The 14,673-nt window shown below is 38.6% G+C and overlaps 1 protein-coding gene across 1 annotated transcript; it reads left to right on the forward strand.

Moving 5' to 3' along the window:
* Positions 1-1,919: 1,919 nt before the first annotated feature.
* LOC137997382 (pyroglutamylated RF-amide peptide receptor-like) lies at positions 1,920-14,664 on the forward strand. Its single transcript, XM_068843340.1, has 4 exons — positions 1,920-2,070; positions 2,614-2,740; positions 9,643-9,875; positions 12,116-14,664. The coding sequence occupies exons 2-4, from the start codon at positions 2,659-2,661 to the stop codon at positions 13,109-13,111; spliced, it is 1,311 nt and encodes a 436-aa protein (XP_068699441.1). The 5' UTR covers positions 1,920-2,070; positions 2,614-2,658; the 3' UTR covers positions 13,112-14,664.
* Positions 14,665-14,673: the final 9 nt, after the last annotated feature.

Raw genomic sequence — 14,673 nt, forward strand, 5'->3', positions numbered from 1 at the left:
CTTGAAAAAAACGTTTCTTGTTTATTTTCAGTATATCATACGATCAGCTGAGATTTATTGTTGTTAGTGTATCCGCAAACCAACATACTACTGACCATAGCAATGCAACCGGGTTTTGAGAAAGAAAAGACGAGAACTTTGTTTCATAGCAAGTTTCTAACACGTCAAAACCGTATTCATGTTGTCACGTGCTTTCAATGCGGCTTTTCGGTGCTTAGAAACAAACACACTGCTGTCTATCAGCTCTTACGACAGCTGCCAGTCTTCTCTTGTCGTATTAAATCTCTTTATCAGGACACAAGCATCCAATACGTGTAGATGTTTTCTTCATGAAGTAATATATAAAACACAAATGAGTGTGGTCATATTTTGGCCATACGAAACAAAGCTGTAGTAATCAAACGATGAACTACCTCTGAAGTCTTGAACCAGTTTATGATTGTTCAGCACTCTCTGAAATACATTCAAATCAAGTTCAAGAATATATATATTTTTTAGGAGTAATGATAGCTTGGGTCTTGTAATCAATTGACAGTATACGTAAGCAGCGTTAAAGCAACAAGAGCAAACACTGGAGAACATTTCTGCAGAGTCATTCGCCTTTTATTTCAGTCGACAAACTAAAGCTCTTCACATAATCAATGACTTAGCCATGGTCATTTTGGGGCTATATGTTGTAGGCCAAATCCGGTCTCAGGTTGAATTTGCTATGTTCTACGTTAAATTGGTGATCCTCGATCATTTTGCCTGGGCTGAATGTGCACTCTACCTATAGTTTAAATCAGCCTCCCAAAGGAAGATTGAAAACCCTTATATCTTCCCCCCAGCTCTGTCTTAATGATCTCAACACATTTTTCTTAATTAATGTTTCTTATCATTTTATCGATTTGGCTGTATTCATTCACTTATCCATTCAGTCTCAAAACTACAATATAGTAAGGGAAGACTAAAGAACTTTACTATTACTGCTGTTACTGCTATCAGGAAATCGAAAGAATGTTATAATTAACGACGTTGAGAATCACCCGCACACACATTTTCTTTTACAATGATATTTCACTCTGCAAATGAACGTTCGGCCGCAGAAATGAGTTTAAGATAATCAGAATTAATTACTTTGCGTGAAATAGTCTCACGTATAAGATATAAGAATCTTTGTCTAGTCTTTCATCCCCCTCTAAAAAGAACAATCTTTTGTTTCCATATTCAATTGTAGTTCGAGACATTTTTATGTCTTTAATATCGGCATCACAAACAAAGCTAACATGAAACACAGCAAAGTTAACCTTCAAATGAACTCCCCCGGAAAAATCGAAGCGCATAACAATACGTTCTAGTTCACTATAATTTTCTCGACTTTAACAGCACTTGTCATTACACAATGGGCAATGACAACTGCAAGATCTTGCTTGAAAAACATGACAAACTACAGCGTGATGTTAAATCCCCGGGTTTAACAACAACATGTGTAAATTGCTGGTATTTAAAGTGACTTGACTTCCATGAAGAGAGTTACACTAATATACACTTGTGCTTTCAACAAGACACAACTACAAGTTTTAAAAATTCTCTCAAATAAAAAAAGTTTGGTTAATTTTGTTTATTCCTAAGTTAATATTCTGACTCATTTATTTGCTGCCAAAATTGTTGAATTTATTGCAAAGGCTTTTAGATGGCATTTTAATTAGCGTTTACATTGTGCGATTCGCTCAAAAGAGCCCTTGTTTCCTTTTCATAACAGCATGCCAAAACATTGCTTTCTAAAAGTTTATGTTATTGCCCACAATTATTATTTGCCGGTCCCATTTTTGCATTGGTCATATATGAACATTTATATCAGCAAATTAATAGTTGAAAGGCAAGTAATTAATTTTTCATCTAATGGTTCAGCTGTTGTTCATTGCAAGTTAATTTGCATTAATTTTCGTGGTGCTGTTATTGGACTTATCGGATACCCAGTGGTCCATAAAGAACCCACGCACGGCAGGACAAGACTGAAAAGAAGCTTGTGAAGGACATTACCTCTGCTAAACAGAAATTTTCTTCTATTTTCACTTAATCTGCTCTCAGGTAATGGTGCTGTCATGTATTTTACAAGAAAAGTGAAGTACACAAATTTTTGTCGCAACGTCAAAGCTAGAGCCAGAATTTTAGCAGTTACTATCAAACAACAATCCTTGAATGGAAACCACACAAGCATAGATAACTCTAAAGTCCGCCGGACTAACCGTGAACGTTCCCTCTATCATTGATGTAACTAATTGACTTTTTCAAACTTAGTTGTCTTGACTTCAACGGTAATATGTTCTGAAGCAGCAGTTTCTTCGTCAGAAATTTGTGGTATGTTTTTTCGTCACTTTTCTGTTTCCTGGGATTGTAAAGGAAATGGCTCATTGATAAGATAGAAAAGAGAATCCCAAAAATCTGAATTGTCAGAAATTGACCTAATGCCAGAGACCTTAGCACGGGAATGAACGGGAAGTGCGTGAGAATTGTGTTGAATGAAGCATAACGACTCAGTCACAATCATACTTCAAAAACAGCACGTATTGATCTCAGCCAAGATTACGGATTTTTCCTAAACTCTTGGTAACAAAAATTGTTTTCTTTCAGGAGTTCAATAGAGTGGGATCGAATTAAAGTTGGACTTCAAATGACATGGCATCTATCAACAGTACTATCACTTACGATCTTTGGAGCACAAGTGGCAGTGAATTTGTTGTGAGCGTGGTGTTGTTAGGTGAGTCAATAAACAAAACTAATGGCTGAGAGGAGTCATACTTCTACGGGAAACCTGTCCTCCGAATCACGTTTGCTTTTACTTTTCTTTTTTGTAACTGACATCTGATATAAGGTAATAGTCTCCATTAGATTGAGATTAAAACAATTTTCTTGCTGCACGCAATTTTCTAAATCCAGTGGACCGAAGTGAAACAGAGAGAAACTGACATGTGCCTCTTCATGAACACCAGCTGTCGAATCATCAGTGCACCCATTTTAAAGCTCAATTTAGATTTCAAAAACTGGTTTTAGTTTCCAAATGCCAAACTTACATTTCATTAACATTGTAAATGTAAATAGAGAATCATTATCAAACGTAAACAACACCTTGGAGTACTGGGTTTTTAAGGTAGTCGGCTGAATACTGACTGGCTAAAAACGTTGCTGAGAGATTTGAAAAAGTCGTTCATTAATCACGTAAATGGCTACCTTTTTATGCAAATGTTGGCGGCAGTTATTCAGCGTAATAAAGAACATTAAATGGGGCCACAATCCGCTTCGGAGCCTTGCGCAATTTTGATGTTGCGGCCCATTACATCCATTAGTAGAGCCATAATTTCCGGAACTTGCTAGGAAGCAATACAGCTCGGTGTATATGGGGCGCCAAACGTGCAAATATTATTTAAGTACTTTTCCCCTACATTTTGTTATTTATAAATAACACATTGAAGTACCTTTGCAATTTAAATCGCAAGGTTACGAACTTTGCGATTTATAAATCATAAGGTTACGAACTTCGCGACTTTATAAATCGCAAAGTTACCAACTTTACGATTAATAAATCGCAAGCTTACGAACTTTGCGATTTATTAATCGCAAGGTTACCAACTTCGCGATTTATAAATCGCGAGGTTATCAACTTTTGGTAACAGTTGGTAACCTTGCGATGTATAAGAATCGCGAAGTTCGTAATGTTGCAATTTATAAATCGCGCAGTTTGCGATTTAATAATATAACCGCAAACTCATGAAATTCATGCCTGCGGGCTCGTGGTCCAATGTTTTGATTTTTTGGTGAAAGACAAAACTAGACAACACCGCTCTCCTCAGACGTCTCAGGAACAATTTCTGATGCATTAAATGCTCAGGAATCATCACAGAAAAGTGAGGTCCTTAAGGATAGGTTTTTTTTTTTCATACTTTTATTTTGATTTATGGCGAATCGGTCTGAATTGTAAGCTTCGTTTTATTGCCATGTTTTCAATATGCAGAGCTCGAGATTACAGAATCTTTATCGTACCGCATCGATCCCACCAACCGCTCCTTCTCAGGTTTGAACGATTTCATCTAGCTTCATCTTTACCTGTGTCTTTACAAGTTGTCATTAACGAATGAGAGATCCTCGGACTTAGGTCGACAATTCAAGCAACCATCTCTGCTACAATAGACACCTGAAAAATTCAGGTCGCTCTAAGACTCTAACGGAAGTCGAACCCATGACCTCTGTGATGCCGATGCAATGCTCTACCAACTGAGCTATGAATCTTTGAAGCACAATACTTCCGAGCAGGTCAATTTTTTGGGCTCATTTCTTTCCGTGAAGGAGTCAATCAATGAAATGAATCTCTATTAACATTAGCAGAAATTCCACCAGTGCCAAGATGCAAACGATGCTGACAAGTGCATATTATATTACATCATTTCGCTCGCAAAAGTGTCTATGTCGGACGTAAATATGAAATTCAGGGAGAAATGATTTTCATCCTACTTTTTACTTTCAATTTCCTTTCGGTCTATGTAATATGAACTTGTTTGCATCTTGGCACTAATGGAATTTTTGCTAATGTTAATATACGGTAGATTCATTTCATTCATCGAGTCCTTCACAGAAACAAGACCCTCCCAAGTGTGTGGCTTCAGAGAGCATTGCACCGGTATCGCAGAGATCATGGGTTCGAATGCCGTTGGAGCCACCTGAATTTTTCAGGTGTCAAAAAGAGACAGTTGCTTAAATTGTCGAATTAAGTCCGAGGATCTCTTCTCTCATTCGTTAATGATAACTTGTAACGACACAGGTATAGATGAAGCTACAATCTTGGACAAATTAAATGGAACATTGAGACCACCCCTCCCCCCAAAATCAGTGATGGGAAAATGGCGCGTTTTGGCCTTCACGCACCTTCATCCTTGATTTGGGGGAGAGGGGGCATTTCTGTTCCATTTTATTTTGTCCAAGATTGTAGATGAAATCGTGCAAACTTGAGAAGGAGCGGTTCGTGGGATAGATGCAGTACGATAAAGATTCTGTGATCTCGAGCTCTGCAAATTAAAAAAAACGAAGCCTACAATTCAGACCGATTCGCCATAAATCGAAATAAAATTGATGAAGAAAATAAAACCTATCCTTACCTCACTTTTCTGTGATGATTCCTGAGCATTTAATGCATCAGAAATTGTTTCTGAGACGGCTGAGGAGAGCGGTCTTGTCTAGTTTTGTCTTGCACAAAAAAAATCAAAACATTGGACCACGAGATTTCATGAATTTGCGGTTATATTATTAAATCGCAAAATCGCACTTTGTGATTTATAAATCGCAAAGTTCGTAACCTTGCGATTTATAAGTCGCAAACTTGGTAACTTTGCGATCTATAAATCGCGAAGTTCGTAACCTTGTGATTTATAAATCGCAAAGTTCGTAACCTTGCGATTTATAAATCGCAAAGGTACTTCAATGTGTTATTTATAAATAACGCAAAATATAGGGGAAAAGTCATAATATTTGTACATTTGGCGCCCCATAGGTGTATAAAGCTCAAACATGAATCATCATTATATATCGCCAGGCCTGGCATTCCGGCCGGAGCTGTGAGCTGCCCGCAGCAATAGCTGCAGGTGCCAGATTAATCACAGGATCATGAAAATTAACAAGATCCACTTCCGCACCAGGTCATATAGGTATTTTAAGGCTGCCTTTTCGCGGCTACCGTGAATTCAGCGGCATTCAAATGAAGTGAAGGCTCGTTTATTTATTTTTGCCAATTCAAAAACATACTTTTTACTGCCGCTTTATGCAAAGTTTTGCTTTCCCTTGTGATTTCGTGATTGCATTGTTTGTGCAAACGAAGGAAAACATTTTTTTGATAGTCAAATGTATAAAAACATATCTTGCTGTTTAGTGCTCATGGTATTGACTGATATTTTGCCTCTTCTTTGAACAGTAGAGATAGTAATGAGATCGTCGCTTTGAATTGTGCCTTTTACGATAAGCGGTTTTAGAGACTGGCATCTCTGGAAAAAATCTATTCTCGGTGTTGCCAGCAGGTTATTGCACAGCTTAACAGCAGTATTGAAGATAGGGTCATAGTAAGTTATAGTTGCTTTGTTTGCTACGAAAAAGAAGTTCTTAAGTAAAGATACTGAGTCGGTAGAAAATATCAGGCTTCGTTTGTTCAAAAGGTGGACAACGGTATCCAGCGGATAAATCACTACCCAGCTGATAAACACTAGCAAAACCAATTGAGTTATCCAGTGGATAGTGATTTATTCAGTGGATGGTGCTATCCACCCTTCAAACAACCTGGGCCTGGTGGAGATCTCTCTCCATCAGATCAATCACTATCCAGTGGACATGAGCTATCAAATTTAAAACCAATTGAACTGTTCGCTAAATACACTCTTTTTTTAATAAGAATGCGAAAGAAATGAGTTTGAAATGTATTTGAATTGTAGAATGGACATGAAATAAAAGTTATGAACGATCATGGCAGTGACTCAGATAAGCAGCTACTTATCACGACCACTACTACAACTGACAGGTAGCTGCAACAGGTTTCGAACCCATGACCTCTGCTACGATGCCATTGCAATGCTCTACCAACTAAGCTATGAAGTCACTCGTTTGGGGGCAGGTCAATTTGTTGGGCTCATGTGTTCCTGTGAAAGAACTGGATGAATGAAATAAATATAATTAGTTTATACTGAAACAGTGGATCACGTAGAAGGTGCGCTCTGATTGGCCACTCAAACTCCGGATATAAGTTTGCTATTCACCTCCCAGCAATTGGGGGGCGGGCGGAATATTGTAATCGTTGCATGAATAAATGAGTTAAAATCTTTTTGTGTGCTATATTATTTCACTGTTTAAGTAACACACTAAAACAACTATTCACGGAAGTGTCGTGGCTAGTGTTCGCTGCTCGGTGAATATACAACCTTCACATCGGTGAATAGTCCGCGTCAAGTATTCAAGCAGTGCTGGTCATAGATAAAAGTGAGAAGTGAACCTCGCACTTATCACGACAATTTAGCAATTGCCTCTTATAGATATCTGAAATTAAAAATTCAGGTGGCTTCAAAGGAACTATTGCTTGTAGCACTGTTTCTGTTATTACTTGGTGCGCTTTTTGAAGGGAATCGCCTTAGGTCGCTCAGGTGACTAATCAAGGCCTGGGCCCAGATCAATTTTACCAAAATAAGTGAGGGGGTAGTCTAACTATTGATCCTTTTTATAGAACACGAAATAACATTGGGGCATCGTTAACAGCAATAACATGTGAAAGTTAACTGCTATATGGGATGATATATTATCACGTGACATGTCAAAGTTATGTTTAGCACAGAAATCTTCCCAGCTAAACGGCAACACTTTTTACCGTTTTCTGGTGACTGGATTTACTTTTATGTGGACCAAATTTTAGCATAAGCTGTTGCCGTTTTTCATTTTGAGTTTTGTGGCCGTAACATGTCACGTGACCTCATTTGCATACGTCAGCCACATCAATATAAACACTTTCGGACGTTATTAGTCTGCGAGAGTTCTTGGGCTGTTATTACTAAATCTTCAGAAGTTAGATCACCCCCTTACTTTTTTGTGCAATAATTTGGGGCCAGGTTGGGGCCCATGCCTTAATTTACTTGAGCGGTACTATGGCGAGGATTTTTGTTTCTACTTTTTAAAATACTGAGTCGTGATTTTTCTTGAGGTTATATTTGGTATTAGCAGGACCCTGTGGTATTGACGGGTCACGGTTGACTTCATATTGATTCAGTTTTGTAAGCATGTAACCGTAAGTGAGTTAGCCTTAGCCTTGGCGTGGGGTTTTGGGTAAGGGCCCAAAAGAATGAAAATTTTCACCATATCTTTACCTTCAGTGTTGTATTTGTGTCACTCTCTTGTCGATATCTACTGACTTTTTCCCGACCACCTCACCCCCTCTGTTCACTTGCCCTCTCATGGGGTCGATGCATGTTTGCCTAAATGGTTGTAGAGAAGTTCTCAGTAAGGATTTATCATGGCCTACGAGTTCTTCCCACATGTTATTGGCTCTCTATCAATTTGAGCGAATTATTTGCGCCGCAAATTCGCTCAAATTGATAGAGAGCCCAGTAGTTTTAGAATAGAGGTATAGGCAAGTAGTCAAAGTTAGGTAATAGTCGGAGCGAGACACCAGTAATTGATTAACTGTTTCTCTGCCTATATGGAGATACCCACAACACGCAGAAAGTATCGGGAACACCTGAAGAGCCTCCCGAGTGCTTTTTAATCTTCCCAATGGCTACTCTCCCCTCTGGGTTTTCTTGCCGAGTCATGAGTTTTGGCTAAGCGCTTGTTTTCTCCATCGTTGCTCAGGGTGCGCTTAACACTCGTTGACAGCAATAAGTTGGTTTGGTTTAGAGAGACGATTTTGGAAAAAAACTTGCAGATTATTTTATGAAATGGTGTGTGGAAATCGATCTTAACTGGAAAACCAAGATCAAAGATCGAAGACCGAAGACAGAAAAACGAAAGAAAATTAAAGGCCCGAAAAACGAAGACCATAAGAAAAATAACATTTCAAATAATGCACACGATAGCCAGTCATGATTCCTGTTATTTTCCGTGACTGTCCATGCGTAATCACCGATCCCTGTAGACAATGCCGGGTATTATGTACTTTTACTAATTTTTTCTCTTCTTCAAACTGTCCCCGATCACTTTCAACATCAGGAATGATGAGTTTTTCTCTTTACCGTCTGAAATGTTATTTTTTACATGGGACATTTAAGTGGTTTTCCCTGGTCGTTGAGTGGTCTTCAGTCAGTTGCACACAAAAGAGAAACCATTTTATGTAACAGGCATGATGCTTTAGACAAATTAAAGCCGGAATAATTGTTTCCGCAGCTTTGAGGTTTTTAGACGACTGCAAGACAAAATTGAGTCATAAAGGACGAAAACTTGTTTTTTTGCTTCACGTTACAAGCAACTTTTCTCATGAAGAAAACGGGTGAATTTTACTGATTGCTATTACAATTTTCGTGGTTGGAAGGAAAGCTACTTTATTACACATAACATGAGAATTTTATTCCATAAAGCTCATTTGTACAAATCTATACGCTTTATTTTCACATGTGAAAAAGACCTATACAGCCAATCAGAATGGCGTACAGCTATTTCACATGTGAAAGTATAACCAATCAGCGATAGCGTAAAGGCGTTTCCATGCCAATCACTCGTGCATCTCGTGCAAATCGTGCAAATCGTGCAAATCGTACTTTGTTATTGAATTAAATTAAATTTGCATTTGGTTCTATTGTTAGTGAGTTTTTGTTTCTAATTCGCGTTCAGAAAACTATTTTAATGAAAATTCTCATGTTATGTGTAATAAAGAGTTTACGACATAGAAAGTGCTTTGTACGGGGTTTTATTCACTCGTTGTTTGTGTCAAAAACCCTCACTCGCTCGTTCCTCGCTCGTTCGGGTTTTTGACACAAACAACTCGTGCATAAAACCCCGTACGCCGCACTTTCTATGAAGTAAACTATTTATATTCAACAAATTAACACAGTTAACTGTCTTGTTTATAAACTTGTAAGTAACATACTTTGAATTTGGTATGCAATATTTTGCTTACGCTGGTTTCATTTGCTTGTCACCATCATACAGGAGTGATAGCCCTGATCGGTCTGTGTGGCAATGGTATGGTTGTATTCATAATCATGTCATCTCGTCGCCGTGGTCAACGGTCACCTGTTCAATTGTTCCTATTGCATTTGGCAATTTCTGATCTGCTCGTGTGTTTGCTGAATATCCCGATGACCATATGGATCAACTTTTATTACCCAGAGGAAGACAAAAGTGGAGCCAGTGCCATATGCAAGATAGCACGCTTTGTCCAGGTTAGTTTCATCAGTTAATTAAAAATCATTCCTCAGAACAGATTGAAAATGTCTACTTTCAGTCAACTGCCCTGGAGTCAGAAGAGTTAATTTTTCAAGGTCTGAGGAAACGCAACGCGAGTAGAGGGCAAATTCTAAAGACTGAAAGAAAAAAACTGTGGTGGAACGAAATCATCGTAGCCTCAGTTCGTGAAATTAGTTCAAAAATTAAACCATAGTTCAATGATTGGACATAACATTTGATGACGCAAGGGAGAATGTTCTGACTGGTTGAAGTTTCCAAGAAATGTTGCGACAAGCTGCTTTGAGTGACTTCGGCCCGTGAGGAAAACGACATTATGCTCCCGAATTCTGGAACCATGCAAAGTAGCCTGCGTGCGTACATCTCCTTTTACCTTTGTTACAGGCGGAAAAACAAAGGAAATACGAGACGTTTGCACGCAGGCTACTAGAACTAAATCACAGTCGAGAAACAAAGGAGATGTGACTCTTAAAGTGGTACTATGATCAAAAAATCATTTCCTTTTTTCCTTCAGATTTTGAAAGCGTGTTCGCTTAACACCTAACTGGCAAAATGTTGAGCTTTGAGTTTTATCCAAAGGCTGTTTATTTTGAGTGTAAGTTTTGGATTTCATGGTCCGCCATTACTCACGTTCAAAACTGGCCGATTGGACCTCAGAGGGTTGGATCTAGAGAAAATGACGTCATTTACTCACTAGCTTAAAATTTCAGCGTGTAAACACAATTTATTGTATATGCAAAACACGGGTTGAAAAGTCTGAAAGCCAGATACTTCCGTGCTGCATATTAATTAGGCCGCGTACACACGCATTGCATTCTTAAACTAGTGAGTGTTTGACGTCATTTTATCCTCGACCCAGCTCTCTCAAGATTTTAAAGTTAGTAATGGCGGACCAATAAATAAGAAAATTTAAGCTAAAATAAACAGGTGTCTTTTTAAAATGAGAACTTAAAACTTAGGTGAGTTAGTGTTTAGTTAACATAGTTTTGAAATCCAAAGGAAAAACAAAATTTTTTTTTGGTCGTAGTACCACTTTAAGTATGTGAAGAGGATTAAACAAGATTCCAAGTCCAAGTGTTTTCATGTCCCCATCTTCACCTAGAAGGACATGAGTTAGCCTCGTCACTGATGATTTTCATCTCACTTCGTCCCCCTTACTGCACCGTCCCACTCCTCCAAAAAAACCCTCTCATACGCGTTACCAACAGTATTCATAAACCCGACAATAGGGACTTTTAAGGCCCGTTTAAGGCCCGGTTTCAGCAATTGCTTCAGCATGCACTCAACGCTTTGTTGAACCAAATGTTCGATGCGTTTGAACAGGTCTTCCGACATTGTTGAAAACGTGAAAAAAGGTTGAAAGATCAAAAGCGTGTTGAATGAAGTTTAAATCAGTTTAAACTTTCATTCAACATCGATTCAACTTTTCCTTTGTTCTCGAAAATGTTGAATGGTGTTGCAAGCCGTTTGAACACTCTGTTCGACAATTGTAGAAAAAACGCATGCTCACATCAAGCGGCAAAAGTCAACGTCAATGTCAAAGTAGTTGATCTAAACGAGAGAGTCTGGTTTCTAGTTCTTAGTTCCTCGTAATCAACTATTTCGCGAAGTTTTTGCGTCCAACATTTGCCCAACATTCGTTGAAATTTTGTTGAACGAATTTTGGTTCAAATGTTGAAAGCGTTTAAAGATCTTTAAACGGGCTTTAAGATCTACGACTTTTAACTTCGGTAAGTTTCTCGCGTTTAGGCCTCCCTCGTTCGTGTAGCATAATGTGGGCGAAGTATCTGCGAGCGGTTTCAAAGTAAAACTAGAGAATGAAAGATTCGCATTTGTGTGCTCGCGTTGTTGTGAAAACCTCAAATTTGGTGATTTCACTTCGTTGTTGTACAGAATACCGCACGAATATTTGCTAAAATGCGTACCGCGCGTGCTGTACGATTTTTTTTTTCCTCTTTTAACGGATGATATTTTTACAGTTGTTTCGTTATTATTATTATTATTATTATTGTTTATTCATTTATTTATTTAAGAATTTTATTTAAAGTTAGTGTGATAACTATATATAGTTCCTGCTAACGTATAAATGTAGATGTAGATGTAGATCTATCTGGGCTAACATGAAACAAAAGCATAACTAAAGAGATTTGCTTATGGTTTCCTCATTGGAAAGGGTACTTTCAAGTTGTTACTTAACAATGACATTGCTTTTCTTTAGTTTCTGGCCCCTTCAAGTTCCATGTGTTTACTGACCGTGATAAGTATTGATCGATATTATTCACTGGTTCGCCCTTTGCAAGCAATGAAGGTCTGGTTACGTCCAAAGTACCTCATCTCAGCCGCATGGATTTACGGAATAGCTATTTTCCTGCCCACGTTTTATTTCGCTACTACAGTAAGAGTTTCGACAGACAACCAAAGCTTTTGGTATTGCCAAACTGTTCCAAATAACACTACAGCTGGTAGTGTGTATCTGATTTTTCTCTCCATTTTCACCTTCGGAATTCAGCTGGTTACCATCGCAGTGTTATATAGTCGCGTTGGCAAAGCAGTATGGAGCCGAGAAAGAAAAATTTCTCGCCAAGGAACAATGTCCAAGGCTAACGTAGAATCACTGGATAGAACACGAAAAAGAGTTACCCGTATGCTGCTCACTGTTATAATCTGCTTTCTTCTCTGTTGGGCGCCCTTTGTAATTTATTCTGGCTTCATCGAGAAATACGTGGCACCCTTTCCTAACCCTGGTGATCCTGTGCGAGTCATAACTTACAGTTTTGGCATTTTTAATTCAATCTGCAATCCCTTTATTTACTTCTTCAATAGCCCCAGTTTCCGGAAGGATTCCCTACGAAAACTTTGTATAGAGGCCATTGCAACACCCAACTCGCAAAACGGAATTCAGCGACAGAAATCAGAGATGAACACCCAAACCTCGATGATGAGTCGAACAAACACAGTCAACAGTGGGTTCCATAAAGGCGTCGCCAAAATTGAGAACAAAGAAAAAGCGAAAGTTAGCTTTGAGAATGAAGCATGCGACACCAGTGGGTTCCATAACGGCGTCGCCAAAATTGAGAACAAAGAAAAAGCGAAAGTTAGCTTTGAGAATGAAGCATGCGACACAAGTGGGTTCCATAACGGCGTCGCCAAAATTGAGAACAAAGAAAAAGCGAAAGTTAGCTTTGAGAATGAAGCATGCGACACCAGACTGTAGAAAAATGACATGAGCAAAATCCTTTTGTTTGTTTTTCATTTTGGTGCAGTGAAGAAACATTGTATCGTCTGCAGCTTAGCTGGATGGAGAGCCGTTCAAATGGAGTACAACGTGGAAAAATGTGCAAGTTGTTTGAAGTTTGTGTACGGCGTTTCCCAAAAATCGCCAAAACGTTAATATAAATAGTCCCCTCCCCTAAATTCATTTGTTATATACTCACAGGGTTGTCACGAATGTTGTTCGCGTGATTCAGTACAGAACACTCTTCACCAAAAACTGTTAAAATAAGACTTTGGCAACAGAACCCCTTTAATTTAAATTTTATTCTACAAAGAGACACTATATATGGACTATTTTTACAGGTAAAAATGCTTTGTTTATAGAGGAAGTGCACTTAGCTATCAAGCTAGTTCACAGGCACCCCACTTCACCCCAACTGGCAGGAGGCAACCAGTTGGCTATTATACAAAGCGTGGTAGAGCTGAGTTCGGAAACAGCCAGAAACAAATCCAAACCAGAGGTTAGAACGGAATTTTGAACTCGGGTAAACCGCATGCAAACCCAACGCCCTAAACACTGGACCACACCGCCTTCCTATTAAGCAACGACTAATATGCTGTTTCGTTCAACCTAAACTTATGGCGCGTTTTTAGTGTCAAAATTCAAACATGCCATTCAAATTTTCAATTCGACGATTCAAACATTCAATTCGGCAATTCAAATATTCATTTCGTTTCACGGGGAACGAGTCATTGTTTTAACAATACAGAAGAATCCAAAACATACATTATAGCTAACCTTAGGCCTAATTGAATTGAATTGGTGAATTGAAAGTTTGACTTGCTGAATTGAAGGTTTGAATAGATAAATTGAATGTTTGAATTGCCGAATGTACATTTGAATTTTGACACTAAAAACGGCAGCTTCTGCAAGTACCGGAGCAGAAATTACGTAAAACAGACAGAAAACAAAACAACTCCAAATAAAGACTAATCCCGAGTGACTAAAACACAATGCTTTCCGGTACCTGCAGAAATACAACTAAAACCGCGCCATATCATTGAGGCAATTATCGGAGTGTTAGTATGCGCTGTACCGTTCAAATAGAACCCGCACGAGAATTAGTCAATTTTTTGAACGGACCACATTCTACAATTCTGTCCTGCTTGGACTCAAGGTGTCTTTTTTTCCGTGCGATTTAATACCAAAAGATGTAACATTAATCGTATTATCTCCTTCCCCCGGGCCCATTGTAAGTTCGAGGGCCGAGCTTACAGTACGACTCTTAACCTCGGTAAGTAAGAGGTAATATACGCATTATTGCCAGATTTTATTTCGTTCTCTGGTTTGAAGTCGCGTGGAAGCAACTTCGTTCTTTCATGCGCTGTCCTTGACCGCAGTGCGTGGGCACGCACGAATGACAGTGGTTACAATTCAGGGGATACGTAGTAATATATATACTCATGTGGGATGAAGGTTTTAAATATTTTTATGATATATTTAACTGCGCATGACAACACTATTAAACACCAGAAATGCGTCTCCCAGACCTACTCTTTGTG

The sequence above is a fragment of the Montipora foliosa genome, chromosome 3 (assembly GCF_036669935.1).
Source record: "Montipora foliosa isolate CH-2021 chromosome 3, ASM3666993v2, whole genome shotgun sequence".
Lineage (NCBI taxonomy): Eukaryota > Metazoa > Cnidaria > Anthozoa > Scleractinia > Acroporidae > Montipora > Montipora foliosa.